The sequence below is a fragment of the Aythya fuligula genome, chromosome 1 (assembly GCF_009819795.1).
Source record: "Aythya fuligula isolate bAytFul2 chromosome 1, bAytFul2.pri, whole genome shotgun sequence".
Lineage (NCBI taxonomy): Eukaryota > Metazoa > Chordata > Aves > Anseriformes > Anatidae > Aythya > Aythya fuligula.
This window is the reverse complement of record NC_045559.1, coordinates 91,574,574-91,595,191: the sequence shown is the minus strand read 5'-3', so window position 1 is coordinate 91,595,191 and position 20,618 is coordinate 91,574,574. Positions and strand designations below refer to the sequence as shown.

Sequence of the window (20,618 nt, the reverse complement as noted above, 5' to 3'; positions counted from 1 at the left end):
TCCAACTACAGTAAAATGCTTTCAAAAAGCAACCTGAGTAATATTAGCATTATTTAATGTGAAATGTTAGACAGGATATTTTTACAGAGTCATTTTCCTCCTGTAAAATTGACTGCATTAAGCCTTCATAAATATGTTGAACTGTATTTGGTCCGAAATACTCTTATTTTCCATAATTGTGCTACTGCAATCAATCTGGTGCACGTTTCTCATTTTTTTTTTCCTGCTTTCTAATCTCTGCAGAATTGTGGCTTGAAAGCTAGTTTGTTTCGTACAGCTCAAAGGCATTCTATTTTTTCTAGTTATTTTCATAAGTCAGTCTGTAATTTCGAAGGTTTAACCAAAGGGTACATTGAGCAGGTATGAAATGCCATAATGTAAATAATAATGAGGTAAAATGAGCCTTAGTTGAAGCTCTAAGACATCCGTACTTACTTATTTGATCATTTTTTTTCTGAATAAATATGAGATTGCAAATAAGACTTTTTAAAAATAAATTACATTAAGATAAAATTGCTAGTGTCTTTTTCTGGAAACAGTGCTGATTTATTTTCATTTTTACTAAATTGGTTATTATTTCTTATACATCAGTAATGAAATGCTGGGCTCATGTTAACTAAGCATCTGATTTTTATTTTCCACTCAGCTGCTGTGCCTACCTGTGAAGTTTTTTTTTTTTTTTTTTTTTTTTTTTATCAAATTGCTTTAATTATGACAGATAAATTGTTTTTTAGCAATTTTGTTCAAATTGCTATTTTGTTCTCAAAAAAAAAAAAAAAAAAAAAAGTAAAACTTTAACATCAATGTTACAGAACAGTTCTTCCCCCAAACTTAGAAGTTTTCAAGGTAAACAATATTTGTTTTATTCCCAGTAGGCAGGCCCCATTTTTCTTCATCAGTTTAAATTGGTCTCCTTGTTTCAAAAGTGCTTTGTACTGCAGTGGTATTTTACCTGAGAGCCTCTATTTCTGAGTATGTAATGAGACATTCAATTCTATGTACCTGTTGTATACTATATTTATGTTTGGAGTATCTAGTTGATTTGAGCTGGTTGAGGAAAAGTGCATAGAAAAGTATTTCTCCCCCTGCTGTCCCTTTTATCCATGCTACCAAACTTTGAAGGTGAAGTCATTGTTCCATTGAGGAAAGTGGGGTTGGCAGTCGTGGCTTCCTTGAAATTGGTCTTTGCTGCGGTGCTTCTCCAGGGGCTTGTAGAAGGAGCACTGCTGACACAAGGGTTCCAGGTACCTGAGAAGGGATGCTCTGCAGGACACGTGTGCTAAGCTTGACAAGTCAGTGAGTTTGGTTGCAGCATCCACTCTTGAATAATTCTCCTTGAAAAAATTGTGTACGCTATGAATGGGGGCACACTGCTTTAATATACACTTGGGTTTTAAGGGTAAAGCACGCACAAGGGAAGTTGTTGTGGAGCAGGTGGTAAGTGTTGACTTGCTCCATATAACTTAACATCTCTTTTGCTGAAAAACAGTTAGCTTGAGGCCTTGCAAGATTAAAGCTTTTGTTTGTACACTATCAACTAATACTGTGTATAGGGGAGGGTCTGTACAAGATGAATTGATAGCAAGGATCTGATGTCTGTAATGTACATGTTATGGGTCAGTAGTTCATCTAGCTACAGTCTTGCCCTGTGAATTTGAACAGCCTTCAGCAATCGGAACATACAAGGGGCACTCTTGGAATGTCTTGTCTTTCTGTTTAATTTGAAAGGTGTTCAATTTGTGCACTCCTCAGTGCAAATCAAAGTATGGTGAGTGGGGGAGATTGAAGAGATTCCTTTCAAAGGTACAGTCTGATCCAGACTGAAATACAGGGACTGCAAGTTCATTGTGTCTAAGCTCTGTGAGTAGGTTTACCAGTAAATGAAGGAAGGGGAATCTTTCCCTGAAATACTTTTAAATGAGTGTGTTGTTGCTTTCCCTGAAGCTCTGCTAGATTACAGCTGAGCTGGACTTGAAGTGATTTGACAAAAATGGCTTCTCATGTCTTTTCCTGTTTTGCCTTTGGTGCTCAGTAGGATAAGATAGATTGACATCTAGCCTTCTGTTCAACAAACCAGAAAATACAAAGTCATTGCTTATCGGAATGCAATTCTGACTTTCAATTTAAAAATATTTCCACTTAAGGAGTAGGGGAAGGGAACTAGAAAATATTGCAATACAGTCTGCTGGTCAGCGTGCAGGTACACAAACCTTCTAAAGACATAAAAGTAATAAAGTTTTTTGAAGTGTAATTATAGAAAACCTCACCAGATTATGAAATCTGTACATAAATGGATTTGCCTTCTAAAGTTATTAGATGGTTTTGTGTAGAACAGTAGAGTTAATCCTACAAGAACAATAGAGAATTAACAAAACAATTCGATATTGAAGAAATTTCAGTAATGATGGAGAAAATGGGATATACTAATAAAGCAATGCAAAAGAGGTTTGGAGTCAAGTATTAAAACTGGATTGTAAATTGGAAGAGCAATACAATTTTTTTAAACTATGAATTGTGAAAAATTCATAAAACACAATGCAAGTATAAGACAATTTTAGGACTCGAGTGGAGAGTATATTAGTTATGTGTTAGCACTCTTAAACTTTTTGCTGCTTTACAAATCAGAAGCACCTTTCTAATATTAAACATGTAATATATACAACATTGCAAATATTTTCCGTACTTTAAAGACAGCAAAAGGGAGACTTTACTAGTGTGAAGGGCTTTTCTAAGGCTACACTGTACTCAGAAGCAGGAGACACAGAACATGTGTCTCTAATAACTCCAAACCAGTAATGATTTCTCATCAGTGCAGTAATGTTGGAAATTGATTTTATCATAAATATGCTAGTATCCTGTGGAATAAAGGCATTGCTTTGATAAACATATGTTAGGTTCTTGGGTCTACTAAATAAATAAGAAAAAAGCAGGGGCATGAACTAGGTGAAGAGGGGACTTTTTTTTTCTTTTTTTTTTTTTCTTTTTTTTTCACTCCTTGGGTATCCTAATTGTCAGTAAATGAGTCTTCTCACTTTCCCATCTGAGAAGTGTTTTTGTAAGGAACTAGCTATACTATCTAAGTTCAGCTATAATACTGTACTTAGTTAGGTGGTGGTCAGCCTCTCTGTAGATTTCCTTAAAAAATTAACTTAATTCCCAGGAATCAAAATCTCTCCTGTAACTGATTTCAGATAGAGCCTTCGGAGAGGTTTTTGTTTGTTTGCTTCCCAGTTGTAACTTTTGAAGTGGGCTTCAAACACTACCACCAATCTGGCTTCCATATCAGTTGGCGTTGCATATTTCTGGTCTGGATACTAATATTGATATCTGCAGAAGCCATCAATTCAATTTGTGATTATTTAAAAAACAAACAAACAAAAAATCAAACCCACAGACATGTACTTCACATGTATAACACATGGCAATCCAGAACGTTCTGCAGATAAGAAAGATTGCGTGTCCAAGAAATGAAAGAAATTATTCTTTGTTGGTCTTTGAACTATCTATCTGAGTATTACAGAATTCTCCTTGTCCTGTTTTGTTTCTCCTTGCTTTAAATGGCCATACAGCAGTGACACAAACTGTCTGTTCAACTAGGAAATCAAAGATGGAGAAAGCATTTCGCACTTCATTGCTGTATATACAGAAGACCTTTTGCTCCCTCTACAGAAGGTGGTGGAAAACTGCAATACAGAGTTTGCAGTTTAGTGTCATCAACCTTCTTTCACCTTTCACCCTTTCATTCCTTTATCTGGAACGTATTTGCAAAGTTGGTTCTTATCCTTCGTGAGTTTGTTTATGAGTTTAAGAGTATATTACTGACTGAAGGCAAGAGTGTCTGACAGGTTAGAAGTAGCTCAGGACCTCTAGGCTTTGAATATATTCAAACAAAAGCAGCACATCTGCCCCCATCTTTCTCTGTTCTTTTCTTTCTCCCTTATTTGTTTGTTTAGTGACTCTCTGGTAGTCATGATAGTTAGCTATTCATTTTTGTTCACAGAGTACCTGGATGTTGTGGAGTCATGTGGCATCACCTAAAGGAAATCATGCAGAGCATATATTCTTCCTTTGTGAAGTGTGCTGTGTGTGTCAGATGCTGCTTGTGTTGGAAAAAATGAGATGGGCTTAGCCTGTCATTTCATCTTTTGCCTTTATGATAAAATAAAGCTAATCAAACCATCGGAAGAGAAATTATGTCCACTTCCTTCTCATGTTTCCTATGGTTCTTAAGAACTTCCCTAAATGATTAAGTAGATGTGCCTTGTAATGTGGCATGTAGTTCAGCTCAGGGGCCCTTAACCATACTTTCAAGCCACAAATCAAAGTGGCCATGAATGCATCAAACATCTTTATTTGAAGTCCTCCAGCTGGTGACCCTTTTTTGTGGTAAAGAATTAAGGTACTATTTACTGTATAACATAATATCCAGATGATTTTTGAAGTTATACACTTCTTAGTATTCAGCTAGTTTAAGAGTCAAATGCCTGTTCATGGGTTTTATGTATGATCAAACTGAAGTTAAATTAAGTCTTTAATGTAACGTTTTGTGTTCCAGATGACTTGATTTATTGATTTTATATATCAGTGTATTCACTATTAGCAGAGGAGCTGTATATATAAAATACAATGATGTTGACTTCTAGTTAATTAACCTAGCTTGCTATGTCTTATGAAGGCCACAAGATAAGTTGCATTTTTTAATATCTAACAAAATCTCCTTCCCCAGCCAGTGCTCACTAAAGTGAAATTTTTGCCCATTGTTTTGTTTACACTCATATAACACAGAACCAGGTGGTAGGAGTTAGTTTTTAGTTCTCGATTAAAACTCCCATCCAGCAGTATTCTCCAGATAAAACTTGTTACCTATGAATGGAGACGGTAAAGTCCAACTCTTTCCTGGACTTCCACTGCTTTCAAGAAGTAATGTAGGTTGCTGTCTAAAAGGACAATTGTAGTTTAAAGTAAAAATAATTTAAACACAAACAAATTCTTAGATTTCAATAATATTATGGCTTGAAAAAGACTGAAAGTTTGAAAGTTCACTGCCTTACTGAGCCCTGATAAATACTATTTACCCTGAATTAACTTCTGTTTAGTTCTCTTGTTAAGTGCAAACAGCTTAAGCCTTGTAAGTGCATATTTAGGACTCTAATTCTTTGCAATTCTCTGCTCTGTTATGCTTGCTTAAAGTATCTGTTTAATGGTTAAAAGGTGAGCTGCTTGATTCTCTATGTATTCACAGAGACAAAAAAGCCAGTAACCTTGTATGTTCTAGTTTGAAGTGGCATTTTTTTTAACCTACACATAGCAGACATGTATTAAAGGTGTTTAGGCTAACGAGTGTTTTCTGTACTTTACCAAGAACAATTACATAACAGTTAAAACAGAAATGATCTTTTTCTCATCTCCATAGGTGCTCTCTTCCCTCAGCAAATTCTCTGTCTGATAAATCAAGGGATCACACAGATGATGATGATGAATACAAAGTTCCTTCTTCACATCCTGCAATACTGAGCTCACAACCATCTCATTGTCATATAAAGCCTGTTGCTCGGTAAGGTCATTTAGTAATATTGAAGGCAACTTACTTACAAAAGTCTGCCTTTTTCAAAATGTATTTGGATTCAAAATTTACAATGATGTTTAAACTTGACTGCTTTCTAAAATGTCTTATCTTTTCAAGCTTGGGTTATTTATGCCTCTGTTTCATTTGACCACCACCACAATCATAAACCTGTGAAGTTCACTGTATCATATCTCTGTGGTGTGATATTTTTTGCCTTTGAACACCACTTCTCAGGAAGAGAACCTTTTTGTTACTCAGGTGGAATAAATCTCTTTTGCTTTAAACGTGTTCTAAAATAGTATCTCCAAGGTGTCACACTTATGAATTGATAATTGATTATGGCAAAATTTGGAGCCAAGAGACATGGCAACTAAAGGCTGTCTCATTCACGGTGAACTTTTTGGTCTTTGAATCTCAAAGAAAATCTGAATGTCAGGAATGAAGAGCATAAATTGGGGGGAGGGGGGGGGGGAAGGGCCAATTCGCTATTGGTCCTGTAGGCCCAATTATTTCCCTCTGTCATAAGAACCCACTATCAGTAAAGTTCAAGATATCTCTTATCCCAAAAATCGCTAAATACATTTTTTAGACTTGTTCAATCAGACGTTTACAACAGATGGATAAAAGTTCATAGTCTGATCACTCCTTGCATGCAGGTTAGCAGTGCTAAGAAGTAGACTCACTGTTAGAACTGGTGATCCAGCTTTCATTGCATAGACGTGAATGTTACACAGTTGTCTTAGGTCTGTGATATTGAGCACTTAAATTCGTGTCTGCCCTACTAGATGTTCTTTTTTGTTTAAGGGGAGAAAAACAAACAAACAACAACAACAAAAACAAAACTGATGAATAAAACTGTTTATGTTGGCCAAGCAAAGAAAAAAAAATCCAAGATCTTAGTTGACCTTACCTATACAATTTTTTATTGGAGAGTGTTGTTGTTGTTTGTTTTTTTTTGTGAGAATGTCTTTCTGTACCATGCAAAGTCACCTAATAGAGGCTTAGTTGCTTGTATGAGTAGAGTTACACAGGATGCAACCTTTCTTAGACAAAGTCATTTGCAATGGAAGAGAGCATTATGTGGACAGATTACCTCGGTTTAACAGCTGCCGAGGACTGTGTCTGGTACTAAGTGGTGTGCTGCAATAGGAGTGAGTCTGTAGAGTGACACAATTGACTCCAGGGACCATACATCTACAGTGCATGCTTTGGGAAGTTTTAGTTTTGGGAAGACTAGTCCTAGCATGGTCTTGTGCCTAGAGTACTCTTCTGTAATTGCAGCACATTGGATGAGCTCCTACGGGACAACTTTTGAGTTAACATTGTCCAGAAGCAATCAAGGCTATATGCTCTGAGACCTCTCTAAAATATAAACCGAAGTATTCTAAGTGGGAATGACTAAGAGATTTATTTTAATTCATACTTCTGATCTGAACCAAAAAACTAACGTAGATGCAAGCTTAAAGATTCTTAAGATAACCAACTGGAAAACTAGAAACTTCTAATTTTCTGGTATCCTTCATTTGCAGAAAAAGAATTGATTGGTGTCAATTGGCTATGATGGTATTTCACCAGACCATTAGAATTATTAATAGAGGCTATACATGAAAATCTGATTTCCAAGCTTTTGTAGCTTTTAGTTTACTATTTAGCTAGCGTAGTTGCTCTTCACTTATGGTGCTTTTTGGCAGTAATCCAGGTCTTGCTGCACAAAATGATTGTTTGCTATTCACATTGCTCTGCAACTCTTAATATATTCTCTCACAAGACTTTTACCTAAAACCAAACCACTCTCCTATCATTTAAAAAAAAAAAAAAAAAAATTTTGAATTCTATATCCATATTTGTTTATATATGATGTTGCATATACTTAAAATGTCTCCTTTTAGCTAACGTTACTGTTTAGGTGTGAAAACAGAGATAAACCTTTCAAAACCAATCTTGATTCTAGTTGATGCTCTATGCTTAGTTATTGAAAAAAAAAATGCCTTCCCATCCCCACTTCTTTTTAAACTCATAGGGGGTGCAATGAAAAACTTTTAAGTATTGTCTAGCAGTACTATTAAAGGTGATTTATTTATTTTAATTTTCATAAATGTTTACCACCTTTCAGTTCTGTCCCCCAGGGTCATGCTTTTGCCACCTCTTCCTTAGTGTTGCTTCCTCAGTTCTTGGACAGTACTTGGAGATTTTGGTAACCACAGAAGCCTACAATTTTTTTTTTTTTTAGTGTCTTGAAATTTACAAACTATGTAATTCTTCCACATTCTACCCCCAAATATCACCTCTACGATTTCTTGCTCTTTTGCCAGCAGATATGTCAATTCTAAAAAGAGTACAAGAAAAATATGGAAAATGATTCACAGTCTTATTATGGGAGATCAGTTAATTGTCTGGTTTGTTACAGTTGATCTCTCATGTAGACAAGTTTCAGCAATAAGAAAGAGAGGGAAAGAATTTCAACATTAGCCTAACTAGGCTACTATTAGGAGAATGATACATTTTTGCAATCAGTATCTTTTCCTAATAAAACTGTTTCTGAAAGGAAAAGAAAGGAAAAAGACTAGACTTGCTCGTTAGTACTAATTTGCTGCTATTCTTTCTGGTGTTTTCTACTGTCAGTATAAGCAGGTATTTCTGCAAGATTTGTAAACTGATAACTGGACTCATTATGAAGATTTTTAAAGTCATACCATGTTAGGTTATCATACTACCTAGGGCTGATTAATTTATTGAAAATGCAAAGTAGATTCAAATTAAACTAGAAAAGATTCTTAGTTATTTAGGATATATGCTGAGGCATCAAAGGAAGCGTTGCATTCACTGTATTTGAGAGATTGAACCAATCTAATTTCAAAGATAGAAGCAACACTTCCTCTACCACTTCCTTGGGGAAATTAATTCACAACAAAATAGCTCTTACCATGAGTTTTTTGTTTTGCTTTAAGTCTTGTAATTATTCTTACATTTATTTCATTACTACTCTTGGGACCACAGAAACAATTTCACTTCCTCTTTCCTGTTTATATATTTTAAATGATTCCAGACCTTTATTCATCCCTCCTTTCCATATGGCCAAAGGAGATAAGTTTATTAATGTTCGCTCTATTGGTAAAAACCCAAGATGTGAAATTTGAGCTGTATATAGATAGCTCTAGCAGATTTGCCAATGTTTGATAATAACGATACGTGGTGGGTGGTTGTGGTTTTTAGTTTTTAAACTGGAATTGTTTATCATGGTGGCCTTTTTCCAGAGAAACACTCTAGTTCTTTTTGAACATGCAGGGTCTGCAGCTCCAATGGCAGGAGTAATTTTCCACTTCTTTGTAATTTTTTTAAACAATATTTAGTACTATGAGAAGGTTTTTGATCTATATTTTTCCCTGCTGTCTTTGAGCAGAATCTTTTTACAAAAATAATCTCCAAGAGATTATATTTTTTTCTGACAAGATTACAGGTATCTTTGTACTTTGTTTCATGGATATCTAAGTTTAAACAATTTTCATATTGATTAATTTTAAGAGAATGATACATTTCCATTTAAAAAAATACTAAATTCTAGTAAGGTATCAGGAAGTCTTAGTTTTTCCATAGAGATTTAGATGCCTGCAAAACTGCTTTGACTTTTTCATTTTAAACGTTTGGCTTAAGATTTTAGTCGAAATTTGTTATTTCGATTGATGTTTTGTAGTATTCTGTTGGTTTTGTTTATTTGCTTGTTTTGTTTTGTTCTGTTGTGTTTTTTTTTTGTTTGTTTGTTTGTTTTTTATTATTATTATTATTTATTTATTTTTCTGCTTGTTTCAATGTGGATAACTACCAAAATTTCCCCTCTTAATATTTGTGCTGGGGAAACCTTAACAGCTGGGAAGGGGAAGTAGGATTGAGTTTGTGACTTAAATATGTGAATAAACCATTGACTTGACCTCTGAAATGAGGGCTATATTGAATGTTAGTTCTTCGTCTGTCTTGTAGTACAGCCTTTAAGTAAGTTACTTAAATCATGTCACTATCCCACTAAGAAAGCGGTATGATTCTTCAGAGTTTATTGAGAGCTAACCAGTACCTGCTGTCAATATAAAACCCACAAAGTTTAGAATTAATGCAGCTTGTCGTCTTTCATTTGTTTCCATATAATGGACTGCCAGCTCAGGCATTTAATTTTGGGAATTAAGACTTGGTTAACTGGTTGATTACTTCCTTTTTAATGTTTGTCTCCAGGGTGTGTGAGAATGGTCAATGTGCTGGAGTAACGAATGGAACACACAGTGCTACTTCTGAGATGAAGAAACCAAAACATCCAGAGTTAGGTGCGTTTTTATTTCCCCCCCTTAGCAAGTAAAATTTCTCTGTGCTGTTCTAGGGGTACAGCAAGAAAACATTCACTTCTTGTGATTGTGTCATTCAGGAGATGTCTATGATGCACCTACTGTTCCGGTACCTTTGCCACCTGCACGACCTCCTACCAGAGACAACCCAAAACACAGCTCTTTGCTCAACAGGACACCCTCCGATTATGATCTTCTGGTGCCCCCTTTAGGTTGCAGACTTTTTGATGATTACATTTAATGGTTAACATAGCCTAGATTAACCAAATGCCATGTTCATTGAAAAACAACTAATGTTGAGTATGCTAAGAGTACCAAACAAGCTATGGGCTAAATATTACAGCTGTACATCAATATTTACCAGTGATCCGCGTGTGGCGTCTGTCTGTAAGCCCTCATGCAAGACAGATGAAAAGGCAAACAACATTTGTATTCAAGCTACAGAGAAAAGAAAATTGTTTTGCCTAAAACAGTTTAAAAATTGTTGTCCTTTAATGCGAAGTTTGAGCATTGGAATGTAATGCAAGCATGGAGGGTTTTTCCAATTGTAGATTTAATAACTGCGTTCTTTTTATGATATAGAAAGATGAATGAAAGGGAGCTGGTATTTAAGTCAAAGAAAACTAAATTGAGTTACATTAGTAAGTTTATTTCTGATTCTTGTCTACTGTCAAGGGACAGTTCAAAGCTCAGTGCTGCCTATGGTTTCCAGCAGCTATCTTTCCCACCCCTGATTTCTGCTCTCGCAACCAAAAGCCAACAAGCTTAACATTTTTGAGGTCAGAAGCATTAAAGAAGCCACTCTGCCTATATACTGGGGCTGGGCTTGACCATCACCCACACCGTCATTGACAAATTCAGTTGTATCATTGCGAGACTGTACTGTATGTGCCATCATCCAATTTTCTGGTTCATAAAACCATTTGAACATTTGCCACGTTCCTGCACTATTCTCTTTCTGATCTCTGAAGTGTTCTGAGTTGTAAGAATATACAGAATTGAAGGTGAAAGAGCAGAAGAAAAATACTTGGTACTTCTTGGTAACCTTGGTTCTGTCTGCTCTACCTTTATGTAAGGGAAAAATTATTTTGCCAGGCATAGAAGATTCAGTTTATGCCTTGAGTCAGAGCCTTTAGATAGCAGATAAAAATACATGTACACATTGTATAAGTGTAGCAGATTGGGTGTAATCACCGTTGGTGTTTGAATATAAATATATTTTCCTAGCCGCTGAAACATAGCTGTTACTCTGTACCGATAATCAGTGAGGCTTTCACTACAATGCACTCTTTGCAACTGAGCCACTTAAAAGAAATCTCTCCCCCCATCCCAGAAAAGAAATTGAGCAATACAGAGGTCATTCAGAGCATGTTTTAGAAGAGGATTGTTCATAGTAAGAGTCAGGCTTATAATTTCATTACTACAGTCGCTGAACTGCTAGATGAACCTAGGAGTAAGGGCCTCAGCAGCCAGAGAAAAATCAATTTTCAACTTTGCTCTTTATTCTGTGATGCTTAATGAAGTTTTGCTCATCTAATAAGTTTTTCCTAAATGCAGGTGAAGATACGTTTGATAGCTCACCCCCTTCACTACCACCACCACCACCACCTGCTCGGCACAGTATTACTGAGCACACAAAACCTGCTGGCTCAGGAAGCCGACCTCCTTCAGGACATGAACTGTTCCTTCATCCTGGTAGGAATACAAAAGGAAAAAACATATTCTGTTTCACTATTATGTACTCCAGAGGCATATCTGTTCTATGATAATGTTGTCATCAGGCTTTAGAAGTCTGTTTTGTGTACACCTCAATATACGAAAATATCAGAAATAGTTTTTGTGTGTGTGTGTCTTTTAAATGATGGAGATGAAACAAGTCAGAATATAAAAAGGGTCACCTTTTCATTATCACAAAGTAATGAAATGAAGTCAATATTTTTTGTAGGCGGGACATTTTGGTACATTGTGCTTTTTTAGTAAGAATTGCTACTTCTGAAGTATAAAGTTTTCTGTTGTAATCTGTGATAGTAGTTTGTATCCTTTTGTCAATTCCATTGTTTTTTCTAGTTCAATGTAATTCATGTTTTTGTTTGTTTCCAAGTTGGTACTTGAGGAAAAACTAGAAAAGAAGGAAAACAACATGCTGTTTCGTTAGAATTATTGCTGTGAAATTTTGTGGCAAAACTATTTTAATTGTGAACACAGCAGCAGAACCCTGTGGTTCATAACATTGTTGGTAATAAGTCAAATTTTCACCTATCTTTTCCCACAAATTGCTGTCACGTTTGTTGTTCAGTATTTGCTTGTAAAGGGCATAAAATTTATGTTCAACATTTATAAACTTTGGGTTGACAAGTGTCAGGTTAATTATGTTGAATACCTTTGTTGCTGACAATAAATTGCAACAGGGTTTTGTGGGTTATAGTGCATGTCTTTGAAGTGAAGTAGTTTCCTCTGCAGAAGCTTCCAAAAATGATGGTGTCTAAGTTTACTTGGTCCCAAGAATATTTCAGTGATTATCTACCTTGAGGTGTGATTAGATGTCTTCCTCTTCCTATCTGTTCTTAATGAGAGGCTGTATGAAGAGTCTTAAATTGAATGTTTTGGCAGTAGTATTACAGGAGTGCAGGACTATGGATGATGAGCAATTATGTGCAACTGCATAATAGTCTGCCTGGTTGTAAGGTGTTTGGCTGATCCTTGTGAATAATACTAGCTGTGGGATGAAAGTGAGCTAGTTTAGGTTGAACCAGAATGACCCTTTTTGAAATGTTCTTATTACATATATATTTTACCATCAATTAAGACCTGAACATCGAGTAATTCACCAAAACTATGTGTGTTTGTAATGCAGAACTCAGCTTGGTGCATTACTTTCTTGTATAAGCCTCTGCATGCATCCAGGTAAAAAGACTAAACACATCACAGGATGTAAAGGTTGATCATAAATATAGGGCAAGGGACTAATTTATCTTCTATGCTTCAAAATAAAATAATGTAACCGATAGCAGTCCAGTCTGAATGGGTGCCTCAGTTGTACAATCTGAGGCAGAAACCCAAAGCGCACCATTCAGTTCTAATGCGAATGGAGAGGGGAAAATGAAAGCCACCACCTCCAGAAGCATACAAGCTCTGTTGATCTGTGTGCAGTTCCCAGAAGTACGGAGAGTTTTGAATTATCTGATGTTATTTCCAAATAATCTAAAAAAAAAAAATAAAAATCAATGACAATGTTCAAAAAAAACCCAACCCAAAACAAAACAAACAAAAAAAAAAACAAAAACAAAAACAAAAACCATGGCTTTGAATTAAAAATTTGGAAATGTATTAAAGGCCGTTTGTTCTCCATATTTGCATAGTGAATGCAATCTTATCACAACAATTAATTTGCGTTGATCTTGTAAGTGTACACATCTACTTGGGCATAGATTCTTTTGTGAGTTGGTCTTCTTTTATCTTACAGTATTTCTAAAGCCATATTGACTTATTTGACACTGCATTGTTTCAAAGAAACCACTGCAAATAATTTATGATTAGGTTTCAAGGATTGGTTTCCATACAAGTTTTTGGGGTGATACCTCATCTGCCCATTAGAGACTGTGAGATTAGAATAATAATCTCACCATTAATAACAACAAAAAGTTGCACACACATACAAACGCTATTTTGAGTCAAGAGTAGAAGTCAGGTCCAGGATGATATTAAAAGTTTGGTCAGCTGCCTCTTCAGTAGACTGAAAATACTTGAAAGGAGGCCACAATATGCCAGGCCTATGTAGTTCTCTCATTTTTTAAATTCTGTTCCTATAATCATCAGAAAGAACTGAAAAGCCTTCAGCAGTCCTTGTAACGTTTACCCCGCAGCTGGGACTATGTGAACAGGAAATCTGCCCTGCAGTCTTGGTGGCAAAATATTGAAGTGTTAACCAAGCTCTAACCAAACAGACTAGCAGGGATACTTCTAATTTTGCTGCACTGGGCCTTGCAGCCTCTTCCATACTTTGCCAGCCACAGTCCTAGCAGTGTCAGGGCTGAGTAATTGAAAGGTACCTCATAAATGTTAGCAGAGGAGCAATTGTCAGTGCAGGATAGACCACCTTTGAGTTGTGCTCCTTATTTTGGTCACTTCAAGACTTGGATGTATGCATGGATATGCACACACTATGGGGGAGCACCTCTGTTTGGATTCATAGCTTTTTTGAAAGGAGGCTACTTTAAACCTAGATTCTGTGCATCAGCCCTCCCTCTTCCCTAGATAATAATTCTAATTATTCTAAGACACTTTATTTCTTTATTATTGCAGATCCCCATTTTGATCCGATAACTGGTCACGTTCCTTTGCCACCAGCTCGTAGAGTAACTGGAGAAAACGTAAAAACAAATAGGACATCTCAAGACTATGATCAACTTCCTGCCTCTTCAGGTAAGGTAGAAGACTGTTTCTGTAGAAAATTACAGCTTCATGAGGCAAGTAACTTTCATCTGTAAAGTTGAATGAGGTTTTTGTCATTCAGGGCAACAATTGGCAGTGGTGATATTGCTTTACAAAAACAGAAAATCCTCAAAGGATAATAGAGATTAAAGTTGTGCAATATAGGTAGAAGAAACTACCTGCCTTTGTGGGGTTATGTAGATGTTATGGCATTAATTTCACTAGCTGACAAGCAGAATGCTTTTGTGAGTCCTAGTGTTCCTTATTTTTTGAGAAAAGCAGGGAGTTGGCTGCTGCCTTTGAAGTTCACAGGAGATCAGAAGTCCTTCAGGGATCACATGCCTCTCACTTCCAGCTTTATGTTTTATTGCTCCTCAAAAAAAGTAGCTTCACTGTCTACAGTATTATTAATTTCCAGTCTTTTTTTGCTAGTATGTCTGTGTGAGGTTCTAAGAAAATTTTAAAATACTTCTAAATAAAACTTGCAAGAACCAGAAACAATTAAAATTCAGTCTTCTGGTTGCAGTGGAACAGGTAAAAGAGAATCAATTCCTCTGTCAAAGAAATTTTGCTTATTGTTTTCAGACAAAACAAATGCTATTTAAAGAAGACATATATTTAAATTCATTTAAATAAAATAATAACAGTATTACCTGTATTCCCATGTATTTTCACCAATTTGTAGACAAATTTTCTTTTCTTTAGATGTGCATGGTATATGGAGCAGGGGGAGGATTGTCTTATCTGTACCGTTTTGCTGTGTGGAGGGATATCACAAATTAAAAAACAAGTGGTAATTTGAACCATTAAATACTATTCATTCTCCAGATATTGTGAATTGTATGTGAAAAGTAGTTTCTAATGCATAAAGAAATGAAGGGACTTGCTATCTAGTCTTCAATTTTAATCGTCATCAGTGCTTAATTGCAACAATCACAAGTGGAAAAATGCTACAGTTTTTAATAGTAATTATATGTCTCCTTCTTAGGAATGCATAGTTCTACTCTGCTGGGTGTAGGAAAGAATATCTTTTTCCAACTTAAAGTACAGGAGAGACTAAGTAAGCCTGAGGAGTGCTATAGAATCTTCAATGAATAGCACATCTGAGAATGAGTGGGATGCCTTTGGTAAATAGTAGCACTCTTGGGAGGATGTCTCTATTAATATAATACTGTTGCTCATTTTTTCTCATTGTTAGAGAAAAAACTGGCTTTGTAATACATGTTTTATACATGACACCGTGAGGGGTCTGTTTGCCTTACAACATTAGCCTGATCTATTTGAGGAAATTTTAAATTCTTTTGTAATATAAATTATGATTACCTTTTAAATTGTTTTTTCCCCTGTGGTTTTTTGGTAGAACAATTTTTAAAATTGTCTTAAATTACTACAAGTTCTTTGGTTAAGTTCTCAGAGCTTTTTGATGTCACTTAATAAATACTATTCTATCTGTATGTTTCCCACAGCTGTCTTCTGCAACATCTAAATGCATCTACTTTTACTATAAATATAATTCTAAATCAGTATGATATACAGCAAGATTTTCAATTTAATTTCAATTAAATGAAAGTTGTGTGGTAGATCATGTCATAGTCTTAACTGGAAAGTTGTTTTTACAGTGGAATTATTTCTATAGGATGGAACTGATGAGCTTCAAGGTTAACTGATTGGCCTCACTCTATGATTTAAAAAATACAGTCTATAGATTGTGCCTCTACTTAAAACTTTAGTTTTTGTATTTATTCTGAACTAATCAGTTCATTTAGAAAACTTTTCTTCATTTCAGCCTTTTAGTGGGGTGATTCTTTGAACTAGCTGGAAAGGAAATGTAGTTCACTCTAAAATCTAATTACATTTTTGCCACTGGCTCCCTATAGTAGCACTGAGAATCCTTTGACTTCTGTGCTTCATTTTGATTCATTTGTTTATAAGACTGCAGTTCTGATGTTTAACCAAATTATTAATATGCTATGACAAATTCATTCTACTTCAGCCATGTATTTAGTATTGAACACAAGAAACGGTTCTCAGCTATACACCTAACTATCCCAAAGGCATAATTTTTCAAACATCTTAAATACATCATTTTTAAATTATTGCAATAAAAGCAAGGCAAATGAGATTGCTTTTTCAACTGGTATTTTACCTAAGCACAGCCAATGACATGTGGGAAAGGTAGAAGAAAATTAGGCCCCTAGTATGGATGTCTGATGTATTTTAATGAGTTTAGGTACTCTGTAAGACATTGATTCAAATGGCTAGTTAAGAACATTATGGCCAGTTAAGTATAGTATATTCCTATTCACTCATCTGGCCTCATTAAAGCACTTGCATGCAAATTTAAATTTCTTTACAATAAAATGTTTGGGTCCAGGGGTATGCAGTGAGGTCGCGTACTGTTTCAGGGTAGATTTCCATTAAACCTAAGGAGAATTGTCTGCCTCAGTAATGTAAAACATGAAGATCATACCCAGCAGCGCGATGAAACAATATATTCAGTTACTCCTTTCTCCCAGCTCTGCCTGTTCCTTAGTATAGATGTCCCCTCAGTGTGCTTTGTTCCTGTACCCCAGTTACATGTGGCTGCTTGCCACTGCTCCACAGGGGGCCTTGCACAACAAGCCCTTGTCACCCTTCAGCTTCTCTCTTTGCCTCTTTCCCCGGTGCTTCTCGGTCCGTTGGTGAAAGACCATGGAACATACTGGAGAAGCAGCAAGGGTCATTTCCATGCAAAAAGGAACAGGACAGCTAGCATCGTTACAAATAGTCTCCTCCCATGGTGTCACGGAGCTTTCACACCTCACAGTTTTTTCCACACTTATTAAACATTTATTAAACGAGCCTGTCTCTGGCTTTATACTTATCAATTTCCTAAGGGTTAAATGTAGTGCTGAATTACAGAAATGTGAGTGATAGAAGAGACTCCTTGCTGTGGTAATTGTTAATTGAATTACACAATTAGAAAATCTGTTTGAATTTTTAGTTAAGGATCCACAGTGGCTGAAACATCAAAGGAGGGGAGGTTGGAAGGGAAGTTATGCTTAAATACCTCTATCTCAGTGTCCAGATGGACGTGCAGCTTAGGCTTAGTATCTTTAAGCTCAGGATCCAATGTGATACCCAGCTTCAGCTAAAATTTTATATGGATGTGAAGATATTGAAAGAGATGTCGGCACTTAAAAAATATAATAATAATGGGAATTGACTTAGAGAGAGGGCTGAAGATCTGAAAGTCTCTGTGCTATAGAGAGATGTCACTGGAGTGAGTTAAATACGTATGCTGCAAATCTGCTCACAGAATTAAAAATGACCTTTGTAAATGATGTGATTGCTCAAAAAAGTTTCTTAGGAAGCTTCAGCAAAGTAAAGGCTTCGTATGAGAAATAACTTAAGTTTCAAACCTCTGTTAAACTGACTAGCGCAAAAATACCTCGTGTAGTGCACACACACACAAAGAAAGATCTGACCTATGTATAAGTAATTTCTTCTGTACTTCAAGCAAGAGAAAATACAAAGTTTGCAAAGTGATTTTTATTTCATTCTCTGTAGATAAGTCCATAACAAAATGTTCATATTAAAAAAGTTTAAAATGTGAAAGAAAGCAGATTGTTTTTGACATGATATATCATTATTTTAAATATGAAGAACATTCTTCTGTTAGTCTTGACTTTTCTAAAATAGGTGAAATGAGAAATTTGAACTTGTTTCTGATTTAGTTTAGTTTTTAGTTATTAACCAGATTTCCTGAGCTATAATTAATTTCTCAATTCAGTGGATTTCATAGATCTTTTCACGTCTTTATCGCAGGTTTGGATCTGTCTTGAGGTGTGTTTACTAGAATGATTAGTGTTTATATAATGCTTCACATCTTCTGAGATGATTCAGGGATAAAAATTCATAACAATTATGAAACAAACCTTACCATCTGCAGGTTGTCATTACTATTTGCACAGGAAATAAGCAATGCAATTGGAACAAAATTAACCTTGACCCTTTAATGTTAATTCTTAATCAAACTACTCTCATCCATTTGTTACATGAATACCACCGTTGTACGTAAAGTACTATTTGCTTACCTTCTCTGAATTAAGAAACTGAATTAAATTTATAGCAACACTCCCATCTAAACACATGGAAACTAAGTTGAGGGAGAAATATACCTTGGTTAGACATGTAATAATATGAACTGAGGTATTTAATGCAGCCTGTTGAATTACAGTTCTCTTCACCCAGTGTTATAACTACCGTATTGTAACAGAAATGCTAGAAGATACCACGTTCTTTCATCAATAAAAAAAACAGGATCTCTGGAGTACTTAACACTGCAAAATGCCATTGCTGTCAGTCTAAGTAAACAGGAAGTGTCACAGTCAAAAATTCCTCTAATTTATCTATCAAAGTCACTGATGGAACTTTTCAGAATCCCTTTTGAGGGATTAAATATATTTTTTTAGAATACTTTGCTCTTGAAAGTGTTTTCTGTGCTGTGCCTACTTGTATTTAAGCTTCTTATTGTGGAATCAGTGAGGATAAAGTGGTTTCAGTAAAGCACCAAATTTACTTGAGCATGAAACTCTTGACTCAGAAGATTAGTAAGTTTGAATATTAGCTCTTTTTCATCAGTACATCATGATTCTTAGCACCAGCATTAACTGTGAAGGTAACCTTTCTATAGAAGAGAAGGAAAAGAGAGAGATTTCCAAAGGGGGATTGAGGAAGAAGGATTGTGTTCTGTTCTTGACACTGAAATTAACTGGACAAAATATATTTTTTTTTTTTTGAAATGTATTTATTTGTATTTTTGCATTGCTGCTATGCATGAAATGACCTCCAATTGACTGAACAGGATCTGCAAGATGTACCAATAAACAAAGGATTTTTCTCCTTCAAGCATATTTGGTTGGATTCCTCTTCAGCATGGCTTATCGACCTGAATAAAATAGTGATAATTCATTTTTTGAGTTTCTTAAGGAGACTAAGAAAAAGTCCTAGAACTGAAGGTTGAGAGTAGATAGCCTCTCAAATTGTGACCTGCAATTGTCACCATCTTTGCTGTTTTGTCATACTTGCCTTTTCTTCCAGCTTTGGATAATTCAGAATATAACTTGCACATTCTTACCATATTATTAAAATGGTATTTCACTACATTATTTCTATTTTGGATGTTCCTGAAGATTCCAGCTTCTAGCCAAACTTTAAAATGAGATATAACAGTGAATTAAAATCTCTCTTCCCATTTCTTTAGAATTTTTCTTTTTAAACTGCTTCATGAGGCTAAATAACCTGAGGCTTGACCTACCTATAATACAATTTTTAAGGCAATTTGTAATGATTTCTATCTGCTTTATTTGAAACAGATGGTTCACAAGCACCAGCCAGGCCCCCTAAACCACTTCCTCGGAGGACTGCACCAGAAATACACCACAGGAAAGCATACAGCTCTGACAGTTCCACGGAAAATGTGGATGCAAAAATTGCAAAACTTATGGGAGAAGGTTATTCCTTTGAAGAAGTCAAGAGGGCACTTGAAATTGCCCAGAATAATGTTGACGTGGCCCGTAGTATTTTAAGAGAGTTCGTCTGTTTTCCTCCACCAGTCTCTCCACGTCTCAATCTATAGTAGTGTGAAGATTTTCTTGGAGCATGTGAATTCTACATATACATGTGTGGATTGGGGAATGAGAGAAAGAAGAGAATGGAATATTTTTTTTTTCATCTTTCATAGGAGGGTGTCTGTTTCCAGCCGTTTATCAAAGGCTCATGGCTGCTCTGATCAAGACTTATAAATATGCTGAGGCTTATGTATTTTTGCTAGCCATACTTTTTTAAATCAGGGTTGAACTGACAAAATAATTTAAAGAAGTTTACTTCCCTAGAACTTTTAATCTGTGAAATGCTTTTTCTTGTTTACAAGTTGGCAAGTTACAGTTTTCTAGTTGATGCCTGTACTATGTTCATATCCCCTTGTACTTTCGGTCAGTTCTGCTGTAGCATTCCCAACAGTTTCCATGCTGACCACCCCATCAACTAAATCATCACTTTCCAGAAATTCTGTTTATGTTGTTTTGTGTTTTGTTTTTTTTTTTTTTTCTTTTACAAGATGCTTTAACTGTTTTTTGCATTTCAGCTCATCAAATGCAAAAGTATGTGGCCTTCACTACTGATTATTTTTTTCTTCTGAGATTCCTTTGTTTTTGAGAGAGGAAATATCTGAATGTAAAATACATTATTATGCCTATGAACTGCCTTTTTAAAGGTATTTTGACAGTAATGTTGGGCAGCTTTCTGTTTAA

General features: G+C 35.6%; 1 protein-coding gene across 1 annotated transcript in view; it reads left to right on the top strand.

Moving 5' to 3' along the window:
• The window catches only part of CBLB (Cbl proto-oncogene B), a 133,017-nt gene extending 112,654 nt beyond the window's left edge, over positions 1-20,363 (top strand). Inside the window, exons 14-19 of the mRNA XM_032206243.1 lie at positions 5,414-5,554; positions 9,788-9,876; positions 9,975-10,106; positions 11,452-11,589; positions 14,197-14,316; positions 19,683-20,363. Coding sequence (XP_032062134.1) covers positions 5,414-5,554; positions 9,788-9,876; positions 9,975-10,106; positions 11,452-11,589; positions 14,197-14,316; positions 19,683-19,945 — 883 coding nt within the window. The 3' untranslated portion in view covers positions 19,946-20,363. The remainder of the gene's footprint in view (positions 1-5,413; positions 5,555-9,787; positions 9,877-9,974; positions 10,107-11,451; positions 11,590-14,196; positions 14,317-19,682) is intronic.
• Positions 20,364-20,618: the final 255 nt, after the last annotated feature.